Source organism: Sinohyriopsis cumingii, chromosome 2 (genome assembly GCF_028554795.1).
Source record: "Sinohyriopsis cumingii isolate HCF-2022 chromosome 2, ASM2855479v2, whole genome shotgun sequence".
Lineage (NCBI taxonomy): Eukaryota > Metazoa > Mollusca > Bivalvia > Unionida > Unionidae > Sinohyriopsis > Sinohyriopsis cumingii.
Genome location: NC_142962.1, coordinates 25,060,000 through 25,077,384, shown reverse-complemented (window position 1 = coordinate 25,077,384; position 17,385 = coordinate 25,060,000). Strand labels below are relative to the sequence as shown.

Below are 17,385 nucleotides of genomic sequence, written 5' to 3'. Positions count from 1 at the left end.
ACACAAAAGAATAAATAAGAAATGAACTCGGCCGGTACCGTTTATGTCGCCATGGTGGCAAATGTGATGCAGTTGTACTGGCGAAATGTGCCTGGAAACCATAGTTTTGCTGGCTTAATGCGTAGTTAAAAGAGTTACCTGTGTTAAGGGATAGGTGTATAGTTTCTACGGCGTAAACTGCTGGCGGTACGGAAACCTAACGAAGAGAAACCATGCAGATGTAGATAGATATTTGGGAGGTTGTGAGATTTATGGTCTTGCATCGATTAGAGTAAAATGTATGTATAGAACGGACAGGTCGGGCTTTCTAATTTACAAATGAAGTTGTATGGAAGTCTTTGGAAATTTGGGGCAAACTTATGACTTCTAGTGGGAATCGCGCCGGAGTTTGACACCGCTCGGTCAAGTAAAGACCCCTGGCTTGAAACAATATCTACATATGAATGTGTGACGTAAATGACTTGAAATTTTAGACTTTTAAAATTTACACCACTCCAGGTTCTTCTTTATTCTTTAAAATTAACAAAGACCTATCTTCACTGAATTTGTATGTTTTTATATACACTGACTTTGTATATGATTCAGAGACAACAGATGTCCAAATTTATATCGGAATAGAGGGAAGTTGAAGATGATGATGAGAAAAATACAGGACAAGGATAACGAGTAAGAAAATTTAAATAAAAAAGAACTCACTTCACTGTCCTCAAGTGTTTGTCTGGTTGCCTCGTGTGGATCTGAGTACTGTGCGAACAGTTTGCATCATCTTCATAATTTAGACAAAGACGTTGACTTTGCAAGTGAAAGGACGCGTGTTATTTCTAAAATTCTTGAAACATCGCGGGCCGAAAACAAAAATAAGGAAAAGAACAATGTCTGTTTGTAATTGGCGTACCTCGAATCCATTAATCGTGTCGTTTCTTTCTATATTTTAACACAAAGAATGTTTATAATTTCTTTACAGGAGAACGTGCATGATAGTGAAACTCTAAATGGTGAGTATGAAAATACATACTGTGCCTATATTTGTTATTTCTTGATGTGTTATACAATCAGCTAAGATCTATAAGTAGCAAATATGATCCATAATGACTGGCAGTGGTGGTGCTGGGGGTTATCATCGGATTGAAATGGACCGACATTGGTACAAGGGAACTGACATTAATCAGCCTTTTTGGCAGCAACCTCTAAGGGTAAAGGAGGAATTATACCATACGTTGAAGATTAGGGGCCAGTTATAAGTAAAACGAGAATCATAACGTTAAAGATGTCCATATTTAATTATGTGATGGTTCCATGGGTACAGTGGGACTTAAATATGAATATAATCTTACATTTCTCCTTGTACACGCACGCACGCACGCACAGATACATACGTATATATATATATATATATATATATATATATATATATATATATATATATATATATATATATATATATATATATATATATATATGGATAGATAGACGGATCTTTGTTTCTTTCTTCGTTTTGGCACCGCTCCGGTTAAATCGTCCGCCTCGGATGCGGAAGGTCATGGGTTCGATCCCGGCCGAGTCATACAAAGACTTATAAATATGGTACTTACAGCTGTCTCGCTAGGCGCTCAGCATTAAAAGGTTAGTATTATGACTGATCGTCCTGGTGCCAGGATAATGTGACTGGGTGGCAAATCATGCAACAGGTCTGCGTCATGATGGCCCAGTGCTAGACATCACTATAAACTGCCACACTGCATACATCCTAGCGATATGACTGAAAATTTGTCACGGCTACCTTAAAAATCCAAATCACACACGCATTCTTTGTTTTGGTAATTTAAAATACATCTTTGAGATGAATAGGGTCGGACTCTCTCTAGACAAGTTGAAATGGTATGTAAAACAAAACACTAACACCTATAAATAAATATTTAAATTAAACCACGCTCAATAAAACATGAATCAAAGAATGAAGAGTGGGAGTTAAGGTCGACCCTCATACTAATGTGCAACAGATTTTCAAAATCTGACTGAATACCACTTATTGTTACTGACCAACACGTGATCTTACTGGCCAGCACGTACACCTGCTCAACAAACATTCACAGTTACTGAGAATCACATAGACTTGTAAGGGTAGGATGTAAAACAAGGTGGTTAAATAGCAGACGAACATCTAAAAACAAACTAAAACCCCTCCACCCTAACCCTACCAATCCTACCACGCTCATATGTAAAACTAATGTCAACTAGCCAACAAATTTAACCAACCATGCTCAGAAACAATAATTCCTTACATAACTTCAGATATATAATCATTATATCTTGGAATATACAAGGTATACAAAGAATTTTGTATTATATTTTTATTTCATTACCGTTTTGGAAAATGAAATGAAACAATTTCTTTTGTTGAAATGTGAAAATGTGATTCAGATAGGAAAACTACATTTTTGCTGACTATAGATGTGTGTCAACCAAACAGCTACTAGTGACCGCGGTGATGTAGCAATTGTCATGCATAAAAAACATTTCAATCACATGATACTTGTTGTTTCATTAAGTAAAGGACTGAATTTTTATCGTATTAAACAAGCACATATTTGAGATTCTGTATGATGCCAAACTATATTGCATTTATATACCCTACCAGGTTCAACTGATAATACTGCCAAGTTTAATATGTCATACTGGGTTGTATCTATGTACCCTGCCAGGTTCAACGGTAAATAATGCCAAGTTTAATATGTCATACTGGGTTGTATCTATGTACCCTGCCAGGTTCAACGGTAAATAATGCCATATTCAGTACGATGTCATACTGAGTTGTCTTTATACGCCCCTCCACTCCCCCTCCCTACTCCCCCCCCCCCCCGCCCACGGTTTATCAGTAAATGATAGCAGCAGGTTCAGGCTGATGCCATACCAGACTGCATTTATATGCACGCGCCAGCCCCACCCCCGCCCGGTTCAACTGTGTATGATGACAGGTTCTCTAACGTCACTGACCTATTAGAAATGAATATGACTGTAACTGATGATTATAAATGTAGAGCCTTTGTACAGATGACTGTATAATTGATGATTCATTTCATCACTTAATATCGTATTCGACAATATAGACAACGCTGACATGGCTAGTAAATTTTAGAGGTAGGTGAAATCAGTTCGATGAACAGGGAGAATCTGCATGTTTTGCAAACAGAGGTGTCTAGTAGGTTACCTAATACTACCGCCAAGTTTATTTAAGCTGAGCGACTCACTGTTCAAACGAGCACTGAATCGTATAATTTACATTCATAGCTTCAAACAAAATATTATATGAAAGTTATACTGCCTTGGACAATATAAAGTATGTAAATAAAATCCTATTATCGAGTTAAGTGCAACGATTGTGCCAATAATTTAGGTCACTAATTTAGAATTTCCTTATATAAGGAGTTTTTCTTTTTAATGATTGCTTGAACACTGTCACAAATATATAGAACAGGCTCATGACCTTCTCCTAAAAATATTGTTTCTTGTTGTCATCGATTTAGCAATATGTTTCAGCACATGATAGGCTATGCATGGCGACCAGTGTATTTGGTGGAAGAAGAATCCCGAAATCCCCTGGAAAGAAGCCCCACCTGCTAATCGGACGCCACTGGCAAGCTTTCTGACGTGCTCTCGTTGGCCGAGCCCGAAACTCGAGCCCACGCGGACAGAGTTGAAATGTCAGTGATTTATAAAGGCAAGCGCCATAGACCACTTGGCGACCCGGGGCAATTATAACACTGCAGACAGTTTTAAAGTAGATTGTAGAAACTTAAATATTCATAAAGTGTCATGCTATACGATTTGGAATACATGGATATGAAAAAGAGGAAATACACTCATTTAAATACATTTTTGTGGAAAAAATGTTAAAAGAATTTTATAAAAAATGTTATTGATCTGATAACATAATGTTAAAAAATGTATTAACATCTGAGAAACTTAAAACTGCAGTTGTTTTTTTATATATAAAAAATAATTATATGACGTCATGCACACGTGCTCGTGGCATCTCATTTTACGTAAAAAAGCCATTTTGTTTTAAATGTTGAGCTATTTACAAAAAATAACATAGGCCACATGCGGCAACCAAATTCATATTTTTTCCAAATATAAAGGTATGCATGAACCACCTTTTACTAAAATATCGTTTTGGTTGCTGCATGTAGACCATGTGAAAAACGATTAAATCTGAGTGCATCAGCGTTCTTTGGTACCTTGAATCTTTACAATCGTCAGGTAATAATTACATCTAAACTAACGTTTCTGCTACAATAGACGCATCCAATAATTTTGACATATAGCAAAATGACAATATATTCACTGTAAAATTATTAAAATACATATGGCATAATGCAACCATAAAATAAACATAACTTTGTTCCTATGTTCGTCAAAAAACGCAAGACCTCACAACCGACCGGCGCAATTGAGAGCATGTTTTATTTTTTGACAGGATACACTTTTAAAAAAAATATGACACATGTGCAAAATTCAAACATATTCTCATTTCCGCTCCTGAACGAAATAACAGTCAGACAAACCGTGTTATTTACTCACCCCTTATGTCCCTTGCGTTCTGGGTAACACAATTCCAGTACCTAGTATCAAAAAATTCCCTTTTCTCCTCTTTTTAAAATAACAAACAAACAAAATTAACATTGAAATGTCGCCTGTCGTTTGTGCTCTGTGACGTTTTTTGGTTCTCTAGAGTTTGTGATGAGGGTATAGGAGCATGAAGGAAGTCAACCAACAACAACACCACCACCAACAACAACAATTTACGCATTTTTACGCAAGCCACCGCATCCAACCAAATTAAGTTGTTCAAATTTGAACACTGTTCTTACATGGCCGAGGCAAGGGGAGCACACAACTTGAATCGACTCATAAATAAGCAGTTGTCTTCTACCGGTTCGTGTTTGTACAAATATATTTCACTCAACAACATCTGTAATGGCTTTTCTCTGATACATAGTCACACTTTCGATGTTAAATTTACAAAGTATCCTTTTAAAGTCAAATGCCTCCACCGTTTTTGGCTGATATACAAACACACAACTGTTACACTGTTACACGCTATTGGTTAGGTGGCATTACATACTAAGGGAGGCAACTCATGCAATCCAACAGCTCTCGTTAGGACAAAGCACAGAAATATCTACTCGATCTTTCAAGATATAGTGTTAACATATCGGAACCTTGGCTAGCGGAGATGCTTTAAGTCGTGAGTCAACAGTTCGAGACTACATGGAGACATGATTTATTTTCTTTTTGGATTTTTAGATGTAAATATATTTTCTTTCTAAAAAATCCTTCAGCTAGTTACGTTTGTTCCCCTTGCACAATATTTTTTTCTCTGTCTTATTTCATGTATAATATATCCAGAGATTGTAATTCTATTAAAATTAATCCCGAAAGCAATTTGTTTTTAAATACCGTTATTTCAACAGCTTGCTTGCATTATCAGTTTCATTTTTTATCATTCCACTTTCTCCTCATGCTGATTAGTACAAATCTGTTGCTCATGATCGTGTGTGTGTGTGGGGGGGGAGAGGGAGAAGCAGTAAGAATGGCCATAGCAAAAAAAAATTATATGCGTGTTGTATATGTTCTTGTGGATCGTCAAAATCGGCAAGTCGGTCTAGCATAACTGTTCCATTTTTAAAAAATAAAATTATAAAAGAACAGTTTGATTGTTGGCCTCACCACTGGTGGAAAAGTCTTCTTATCCTTGAGTGAACAACCCTTTCTAAAACGTTTTGATATCCCTGAAGTGTGTGTGTGTGTGTGTGTGTGTGTGTGTGTGTGTGTGTGTCCACACGCTTAGCCGGATACACAGATGCATGAACTCCGTACTGATGCACATACAACAGATTGTGGATATTTTTCACACCAGAAATTTTGCCAGTTTTCCTGTTTACAGTAATATAAAACTGGTGTACGTCTTTACAAGGTTTAGTTTTATGTTTATATGCTTACAAGAAGAAACACGTTACCATGTCAACTGGAAACTCAGTGCCATATCACCAAGCATATTTGAAGTATAAGGGTTCGGGACTACAAACTTCATATAGATAATAGGTGTCAGAGGTAATCAACCAAACATAATGGAAATATATGCATTATGTATACCGTGTTTCAAAACAAAATTAAAGTTTTATAAATCTTGTCATTGCCTGTTATGTATATTGCGTTCAAAAGCATAATTTAGGATAAATAGTTTTCGGCAATAGGGGAGCCTTTTAAGCTACACATTTATAATCCACAAACATAATAGGTTCCACAATGAAGAAGAAAACAATAGGTAATTAATTGTTATCTTCCTATATTAAAAATGGTCCTGGATAAAAATTCAAAAACATATTTAAGGAAGAGACGGGCATATTGTGTCTATATCAGTTTCATATGGATTTTAGTATGGGCCGAAATGACTCTTAACGGTACCAAACCCATTTCTTCAGACACACTGTCATAATATCACTTCCCAAAGGTTCCAGAGAACTGATGTGTCTAAAAAACTGATGAGCAAACTAGTCCGCAATTGTTTATCTCCTTGTTGCAGATTTCCAATCGTTCTCCCATGGTACAATACATTTGGTTTTTAGGTACACATTCTCCACACCATACTTCGGTCGAGAATGCTCTCGATATTGAACACTTCGTCTTCTTTCTTTCTTAGTAACTCAAGCAAGAAAAAAGTTATTTTTAACACATTTCCATTCATGTCTTCCAATGTTTAGATAGGAGGTTTACATTTACACACACGTCGTTTGACCGAAACAATTATGTTGTCCAGTTAGATAAATAACCTTTGTCAAAAGAGCGAATCAAGCCAAGCAAGTGATCAAACACAATCACTTCCCTTTGAGATGTCACTTCTTCTGGAGCACATCAGATGTTACAATGGTATGATTGATTATAAGCTTTGACTGGACATTGTAACACATCAATGGATTTGAGATTATGTTCATGTGTAAAATAGTGTCATATATATTCTGTTTAAATTTCATTGAAAACGTTCCACCAAACTGGCTTTTGTTTTTCAGTGAAGAATGAAGGCGTCTTTAACAGTTCTGTTTTCAAAGGCGTGGTTAGTAAATTTGGAGCCTTTGTCTGTTTGCTGTTGTAGATGGTGTTGACCACTTCGTTTCAAAACAGCTTGTAATGTTTGCATGGACTCTGAATGTGCTTCAGAAGTTAACGGAACTATCTAAGCCACATATCGATGGCACAAAACAAATATTTGTACCTCGACTGTGCGACGCTAAATGATAGACATCACATAAATATCCCTACCTTTGATGACACATTCCAGCTTCTTTAGTTTAACTTTTGGAAAATGTTCGCAGAACGGGTTTCTGAAACGTGTGCGTCAATTGTTCTCGTAACCATTGTCGTACATTTAACCCATGTTTGAGATCGTTTTGAGCTCTACGATGCAATTTTCGAATTCTCCTGTAGCCTGCGGCATGTGCAGGATTGTACTAAATCCTAGCTGGGACTGGTCTAAAGCGCTCACCGTTACGGATCACTGCCATCTCACCTCTGTCTGCGTGAGTTCGAGTCTCAGCCTTGGCTAACGTTGGTACGTGAGAAAGCCTGTCAGTAGCTTCTCGTGGGTAGGTGGTTCTTCCCGGGGTTTTCCATGGTTCTTCCTACACCAATTATACTGGCCGCCATGTATAGCCTATATTGTGCTGAAAAATGGCGTTAAACCCTACAACAACAACAACTAAATTCTAGCTAAAAGCTTATCCATGTCGTTGTTGTTGCTGTTCGAAATGTCACCAAAAATATGTTTCGATACTCCTCTATGATTGCTTGTGCCAGAATTATCGGTTCTTTTGTCAATTTTTTCTTGATTTCTTTAACTACTTCTGTTCCTTCTTTATTTCTGCTCGCAAGGGTGTCAACATTATATCTTCGGGACAGGCTTTCATTACTTCCCGTCTAGAAATAGGGAAGGGTGTCAATACATTTTGTCAAATCGAATAGAAAAGGAGCTGACGGAGTTAAAACATTTCTCTTGTTACTTTCTATTTATCATCCCTGTAGCTGTTTCTCTCAGCGTCATTGTTGCTTTTTCTGCGGGTGAGGGTTCCCTTTTCATAACATTCTTGAACTCTTAATCTAGCTTTAGCCGTTGCATCTAAAGATTTTGCTTGAATCAGCTGTAAATGTTATAATAATTGTACATAGTATTTCGACTTTTCTGTTTCTGATAAATCTTTTCAATCCATCAACGATTGTAATTCTTGTTGTTGTTGTTGATGATGATGATGATGTAGGGTTTAACGCCATTTCTCAGCACATGATAGGCTATACATGGTGGCCAGTATGAATGATGGAGGAAGAACCCGGAAAAATCCCAGAAAGAACCACCGACCCACGAGAAGCTTCTGGCAAGCTTTCTCACATACCCACATTAGCCGAATCCGAGACTCGAACCCACGCAGACAGATGTAATTCTTGTTGCAAGTATGACATCTCGGTGAGATTTTGGATTAGGAGGAAAGTGCGGTATCCGTTGTTCGAACCGAGGGTGAAGTTCCATCCACCATTTATAAAGAACTAAAGTTAATGATGGTCCATCCAAACAATCCAAGGGTACAATCGTGTTGTCTTTCCAGAAAATGTGTCCATTTCATCCTCTTCATCTGATCACACCTCCTAAAAGAGATCCAGTAATTGACCTTAACAAAGGAGCAACAACTTTTAACAATGGTCCTATCAGTGTGTGTGTGTGTGTATATATATATATATATATATATATATATATATATATATATATATATATATATATATATATATATATATATAATACAAATCATATGGTGAATAACAGTCCTTTCAAGTGCAATGGATCCAGCAAGGGATCACTTGTGTAAGAGATTAATTAAAATAAATGCAATTAGCTGAAAACGAACAGTGCAAAACTAGTATCTAATTAGCCTATGCGCTTTCGACTCTTACCGAATCTTTTTCAAAGGCAAATACAAAACATAGACAAGACAAACAAATAAAACACAAAAACCGTCGTGCTTGCAAAACTTTACATTACTGTTTCTACCGGAATTAAACCTTTAAATGTATTATGTTTCAACTAGTTTATTTCAATTTGTTGCGGATGCTGGAAAAAGTTTTTATTGACCTAGAAATCGATGAGCCATAACGACATCTGTTGTTTTATGTAAACTTAGGTAGGCACAAATAATATCCCGGATATTTTACTTTTATATTAGTAAATATAAACTATTAGGCAAATTTAATCAATTATTTAAAAGAAAGTGTGTCGGCTGCGAAAGATAATTTTATTTGAGCATAGTTGTCGTTTCCTAGTCTTCTTGGTTTAAACCGCTTGGTTTCAATGTTCTAAGGCGGCGCATCCAGTAAGATTCTTTTTCTTTCCTGGTTTCGGAACTCCAGTTGGGGTTGTGAGCAATTGCAATAAATGTTATATCGCTGAAAGTGTGGCCAGGGGAGGAAAAGTGTTCTGCGACCGGGCTTCCGTACAGCTTCTTTGTCATCTATCAGATTTATGAAGGTTGATCCTTTTGTGTAGCTTTTCAGTTTCTCCGACATGCTAAAGGCTACAGATCTTACATGTGATGAGATAAATTACATTCTATGTTTTGCACGTTTTGTTTGGACCATGTATGTTTTTCTCTAGTCATTGTGCTAGAAAATATCCTGGTCTGTATCATATGTTGACAGGTTTTTCACCTTTTATCGCCACAGGGGCTAGATTGTCTAGGGTGGTCTTGATTAGTGATTGGCGTTAGCTTCGCCCTGACTAGGAGTAGGATGTCCTTGAGGTTTTTTGTGGTCTCCGGTAGGCTACTACAGGATTGTTCGGGAAGATTAACTTTAGTACGTCCGATGATTCCACGATGGGCCAGTGTTTCTCGATGATTTTCTCTACTTTCGGGTTGTCTGGATGGTAGGTCAGCCTTTCGGGTTGTCTGGATGGTAGGTCAGCCTTTTCATTCTTTCCATACTTTAGTAGGTCATCGCGGGTTTTTTGTTTAGCCCTTTGCGTTGCCTCCGCAATCAGGTCTTTGTCGTAGCCTCGGTAAATTAAATGTTTAGATAGCTCTTCAGACCTTTTCTGGAATGTTTCATCGTCGAAGCAAATTCTGCGTATCCTCAGCTGTCATCCAAAACACTGCATTAGGAACATCCCGTATAGACAGGCACTGAGGATACGCAGAATTTGTTCCGACGTTGAAATAAACTAGTTAAAACATAATACATTTAAAGGTTCAATTCCGGTAGAAACAACGGTGTAAAGTTTTGTTATTTTGTTTTTTGTTGGTCTTGTCTATGTTTAGTATTTGCCTTTGAAAAAGGATAGTTAGATACTAGTTTATATATATAAATATAATCAACCTCTTTGAACTAGTACGTTTTCTTTTGACTAGTGATATTGTTTCACCATTTGGCGAAGAACGTGACGATATCGCCCTAACTGCTGTTTCTGTTTCTTGGTTAAAGGATCCGTTCCTTTCAAAGCGTTAAAATAACATTCAGAGACAGATAGATGATTTATAGTAGTGCTTTTAAATAATCGGTTTTCGCGTCGATTCATTGGATTTGGTATGTACTTACAAAACATCCCAATCTTCATTTAAACGAGCAAGCAGAGATTTATTTCCCTTTTGGAAGGTTTCTTCGGAAGTTGACGATAATGATGTGAACCTTCCAATACCTTTATTCGGAGGAAAACTGAAGTGAATCTTACCGAACACTTCTTATTTTATAGATGAATTCGTCTCCACTCATTGTCGGGACGTTCTACTATAAAGACTGTGGGCAGCACACGACGATGATGTGTTTTCAAAGGACTTAAGATTGCAATTCTTGTTGGGACATATTAAGTAAACTTTGCAAGACGCATCTTCTGTGTTGCATTTTTTATAACAGATGCCACTTACTCTGCAGCAGCAGCTAGATCAGTAAAATAATTCTTTGACGGAGTAGAAGCTCTTTTAGAAATGGGTTTCCATTTTTTCCCGATTGGGAAACATTGGTCTTAAATCAGGTTTAGCTAGAAAAATCATTATCAGTGGGAAGAAGTGGAAGAAGAGATGACAGAGCGAGATTTACTGAATAAGGGCACTTTCCATATCCAGTACCTCTCTTTCTTGAAGGCACTGTTTTCATTGTATTTGCTTTTCCTTACAGCGTGAATCTCTTCTCTTTTGTTTCTTTTTAGTTTATTTGTACTTTTATAGCTTCGGCATTAGGATCCTTTCGTAGACGCGAAAGAGTAACGACACCTCCCAGAGATTCATTTGTACCCGGCTTAAAGATGATTTATCCTTTGGTTTGAATATCGATTCTTGGATTAGCCAGTTGTGACAAAGCTAATTTATGTTTTTCAACCAAACACGTTTCGCTTTGTGTGGGATGTGAATGACACGTTATTGTAACTAACGTATTTTATAGCCTTCTTGTAGACTGACAGGAGTGAGGAAAGCGACGTGTAAATGACACCGATCGTAAAACAAATCTGTATTAAACTCAAATACTCCGGTGTGGTACTTTCAAATCGATGAGTAAATATGCATTTGGCGATTAAATGTCATTGTCACAGGCATATTTCAGCTAAGGATTTCCTAACTAATTTGCCACCACTTGGACTTGATATCTTGCACTTTGAACAACACCACACAACGTGCACTGAGACTGGTGGTGCACTTTACTTTGATGTACTAAATTCTGAGTATTGTAAAAATCAAAAATCACATTTTCATGCAAACTATAGTTTAGTGTCTTCTAGGCCTTCTTTTAACATGTCATCAATGATGACAGGATGTATTTGACGAGTGTCACGCACGAACCAGGGATACTGAAGTCGTATTCATGTTAAGCACATTTATTTTTTCGTGCACTGGTAAAGTTTTGGCAGTCATGCCTTTGCATGTCCTTGTTAATAAATTATCCACGAAGAATCTGCTGGTAAACGAAATCCATGAAATGTAGTCACTAACACATACACCAAACGAAGTCCATGAAATGTAGTCACGAACACATACGCCAAACGAAATCCATGAAATGTAGTCACTAACACATACACCAAACGAAATCCATGAAAGGTAGTCACTAACACATACGCCAAACGAAAGCCATGAAATGTAGTCACTAACACATACACCAAACGAAATCCATGAAATGTAGTCACTAACACATACACCAAACGAAATCCATGAAAGGTAGTCACTAACACATACGCCAAACGAAAGCCATGAAATTTAGTCACTAACACATACACCAAACGAAATCCATGAAATGTAGTCACTAACACATACACCAAACGAAATCCATGAAAGGTAGTCACTAACACATACGCCAAACGAAAGCCATGAAATTTAGTCACTAACACATACACCAAACGAAATCCATGAAATGTAGTCACTAACACATACACCAAACGAAATCCATGAAAGGTAGTCACTAACACATACGCCAAACGAAAGCCATGAAATGTAGTCACTAACACATACACCAAACGAAATCCATGAAATGTAGTCACTAACACATACACCAAACGAAATCCATGAAAGGTAGTCACTAACACATACGCCAAACGAAAGCCATGAAATGTAGTCACTAACACATACACCAAACGAAATCCATGAAATGTAGTCACTAACACATACACCAAACGAAATCCATGAAATGTAGTCACGAACACATACGCCAAACGAAATCCATAAAATGTAGTCACTAACACATACACCAAACGAAATCCATGAAATGTAGTCACTAACACATACACCAAACGAAATCCATGAAATGTAGTCACTAACACATTCACCAAACGAAATCCATGAAATGTAGTCACTAACACATACACCAAACGAAATCCATGTAATGTAGTCACTAACACATACACCAAACATTGTCTAGAAATAAAAGGGTTCATATCGTCCTTTGGGATAAGTTCGTTTACCAGTACCTAGTAGTGATCCACTAAGTCTTGATCTGTGTCAATGTCTTTCTTCCACTGAAAATGGTGCAAAACTATTACAGACGTCATGACATGGAAAGTTGAATAATGTCTTCTCAAAATAATCTTATCACGTGCTGGCACAAAATTTCTTTTTTCTCTGTCAGTCTCTCACACTGTCGTTGACCAGCTTCCCGTAGGGATGTCGAAAATTAACTTGTTTCAAAAAAAAAGAAGGAAATAAATGGAGATTTTGCGAAGAAATATTAAAATTTTATACATTTGATGGCTTGTTCGATGGAACATGTACATATTTACTCACAAGGAACAAACCGAACAGAAGCACGTCTGCAGTTGTTCTTTTTGAATCTATAGATCCTCTTTCGAGGTAATGGTACTTGTTTTAATAACTGGTGGTGATAATTGCGCGGGATGTTTTTGTGCAATGATTTTTACTGAGATTTTCTTAGTACCTTAGTACAGATGCTTGTTTAATAATAGAGCCTTCTTAGCTGAATAGACTATACTATTTTTCTAAGGGAATGAGTCAATGTAAATCCTTGTAATCAGTCAACAATAATTATAGCAATAAAATCCCACCGTTTATCATATTTATATTTTCAAATGGACGCTGACTGTTTTAAAATAATAACTTTGCTGCATGAAGAGACAACCGGGCCCTTGCATTTTCTGTTATTTTGTGTTTGATTATCCTCTCTCTCTCTCTCTCTTTGCATAAATGTATTCATTTTCATAAGTTATCATAAGGGTGATTCAAGAATTAGGGTTACTTAATTTCATTAATGACACGTGTTAAGATTTTGTATTCTGGATGACCTTAACTATTAACTTTTACAACACTCCGTCTGTATTTAATGTCGCTGACCTTGCCGAGTTGAAATTACACTTGCACTGTATTGGATAACTGGTGAAGTAGGTTTATCTTAACTCGTTAACTTCCAAACTCGATATATTAGTTGAAGTAATATAAAAAGGGGTTCCTTGTTTAAGGAAATTACGGCAGGCCTTGATACATCTAAAAACTGCTGCATCCACCACCACCATCATCATCGCTTTGTTTTTCTCACTGCGTAGAGTACAAGATGGCGTTTAGCTTGTTTGACAAGGACGGAGACGGTACCATTACCACCAAAGAGCTAGGCAGCATCTTCCGGTCCCTGGGTCAGAACCCATCCGAAGAGGATCTCACGCAATTGGTGAATGAAGTGGACCGAGACGGTTTGTTTGTTATGAATTAAATAGACCGAAACTGAAAACGATTAAATTTAAGTCAGTACATTTTGTTCAGTTCTTTCCAATTGGTTCTATTTAGTTCAATGTGGTGTAATTTGGCTTTAAGAGACAGACATTATTTTGAACACTTGTTTCACTGAAATATTCAAAATCCTTTAAGAACACATACTGAATGTATACATACCTTTAAGAACACATACTGAATGTATACATACCTTTAAGAACAAATACTGAATGTATACATACCTTTAAAGATCTACCTTTAATTATAACGGAAAAGGTGACAGCTTTATGAACACTACACTCAAGATTCTGGTAAGGTAATCGACTATAATGAGACAAAAATTTAGAATCACACTTCACTGTGCTTAACATTCAGTAAATTATTTTAAAGATAATAGCTTTATGAAAATGTTAATAAGTTGCGGTTAAAACGGTATGCACGTGGTTTGTTTGTACTTTGATATGTCTTTATTAGCCTTGTTTCTGTTTTGTACAGGGTGTTTGGATTTTATATCGAGGGACTGTATATTTCTGTTTTCTTTCTTTAGGCAACGGATATATCGATTTCGACGAGTTTCTGGGAATGATGAAACGGTTGATGAAAGAAAGTGACTCGAATGACGAGGTGCGCGAGACATTCCAAATCTTCGACAAGGACTCTGATGGGTTCATCGACCACGATGAGCTGAAGAGCGTGATGCTACGTTTGGGGGAAAAGCTAACAGATGAGGAAGTGACTGAAATGATATTGGAGGCAGACAAAGATGGTGATGGTCAAATCAGTTATGAAGGTACATATTATCAGTTACTTCTGGTCAATTTTTAATTTAGGAAACCGGAAAGTTAATAATGTAATACCTCTTTTCATTCTGATAGCGTGATGTCTTTCTTCCAATAGATATGTTAATACGCTTTGAGATATACCTCTGTATGGTGTCTACAGGCTGTTATGAATATATTCTCTCTACAAACTTAATTATACATTTCGACAATCTATACCACAATTGTTTTTTCTTCATTAATAGGATTAGTCTCTATCGTACTTTGGAAGGTGGCAATAAATACGTATGAAGAATAATCAGATTATATCTATACGATTTATACAAGAATGCAAGAATGAATTAAAGAGCCTAGTTTATTCCTAATTCTAAGTGTCATTTCAAGCATTCCAATGATCAAGTTGATGTCATTCAAGCAAGGATAATCTTACTGTAATCATACCGTGGGGTCATTCTGCCGGGGGTGGGGTGGGGAGTGGGCAGGGTTTTGCAAGGCGGACTGGTAAATGAGTAATCAACATAATATTAGAAATAACGCACACTTATTAAATACGCATTGTATGGGTAAATGTAACCTTATTAAGTTATACGATATATAATACTTTCAACTTTATTTTGTTTTGTCAGAGTTTGCTGCAGTGATAGCAATGGAAGTAAAGTAGAGTACGGTTTGCCAGCGAACCTGATGATTGTTTATGAAACCAGTGACGTCCACGCCTTTCGTAACAGGGTGAATGATGGTGCTACTAACTAAGAAGTTAAAAACGAAATCTATGAAGAACAACAAAACAAACGTTTTGGCGTACCAAATAACGCACACTCTGAAAAGTAAACTAATTCAGATATAGAATGTAGGACTCAACTGTTCTTTCATATTGCATAAAATGAAAAGGTAAAACCAGGATAGATGTAACCTCAAAAACACATAACGACGCGAGCTGTATAGATGTAAACTTTAAAATTAATAATAAAGTCAGATGGAAAGATTAAACCTTAATAATACACAACAAAGCCAGATGGATAGATGTAACCTTAAAAGTGCATAAAGCCAAATGGATAGATGCAACTTTACAAAAACTTAAGACTACATGGATATATGTAATCTTAAAAATATATAATTAGGCCAGACGGAAAGATGTAACCATAAAAATACATAATAAGGCCAAATGGATAGATGTAACCTTAACAAGATTTTATGTCAATGATTAGGTTGATAACGTGAACAATTCTTACAATGACATGTCTTGAAGAAATCCACACAATAATTATATTTACATTTATTTATCTATTTCCTTTATTAATTACTTCAATAGTTAGTAAGCTTTGTTGAACACCACATTAAATTATACTTTGTACTAAATTTGTTGCTATCGTTCTTATCCGTTTTGCATCACAATGATGCTGGTATTTTAAGGACCTTTCACCTCACAACATCAAGACAGCTGCCCCACAGTTTCCTGGCTATAACTATCACTCGATTCATGTGTCGAGAACTTCATGACGGCAATACATCTCATCACGCAATTTTCTAGCCGTGCATTTCTCTCAATTCATATGTCTAACACTTTAACGAACATAACAGATTATATGACGATCTGAAATGTTCAAAAATTCCTGCATGCCTCCTAAGGATATCAATCAAATCATTCAAAACGATCACGCTGTTTGCACTTAAGACCTGGCTGACAGAAATAAATCTATTTTTGTACCCTTTAGTGTATGTTTGCGTACGTGTTGACTGTGTCATGTGATTGGATACATTTATATCATTTCACTTAGACACGTGGTTTGGCCCTGCTCTTTAATAGTTAGATGCCGATTATTTAAAGAAAAAGAAATAAGTGTGAAAAAGTACTGCCAGTACTCATTTTACCTGGCTTTTTGACGTCGGATCATTTCACCTTAATTTAGCACACATTATATACATTTTTCTCTCCATCATTTGTTATATTTCTCATAAAAAAACTATGCATTGAAATAAAGTAAGAATTTTGTACGTTTTATATTCAATTTTAATTATATAATATTTCAATCATATAGCAGCATGGACGGTGGAACGATCTGCCACGTGACGCAGCTTTCTTGGAAACAAATGGGTGTTGCATGGAGCTGCAATTAATATCCAAATTCATTTTTTGTGAATAGTCACTTTGGTCACTCCGGTTCTATAATGTGTCTTTTGCTTAAATTCAGAGAAAATAATGAACAATTTCCAAGTTCAAACACTAATATCTCAATATAATATAAAGTCTGTAAAATTTGGTATGTATAAAACTTTTGTAAAAATTATAAGGGATATCTAATGGCAACTTTTAGAAAAGCAAACCGAAGTTCATGAAATTCATTTTTTTGTTGCTTTTTTGTGTGCAAGGT

The 17,385-nt window shown here is 36.4% G+C and overlaps 1 protein-coding gene across 1 annotated transcript; it reads left to right on the top strand.

The window, feature by feature from the left end:
• The first annotated feature begins 969 nt into the window (after positions 1–969).
• On the top strand, positions 970–16,918 carry LOC149804493 (neo-calmodulin-like). Its single transcript, XM_089932719.1, has 4 exons — positions 970–995; positions 14,072–14,215; positions 14,782–15,024; positions 15,640–16,918. Exons 2-4 carry the CDS (start codon positions 14,080–14,082, stop codon positions 15,672–15,674), a joined length of 414 nt encoding a protein of 137 aa, XP_089788845.1. The 5' UTR covers positions 970–995; positions 14,072–14,079; the 3' UTR covers positions 15,675–16,918.
• The last annotated feature ends 467 nt before the right edge of the window (positions 16,919–17,385 follow it).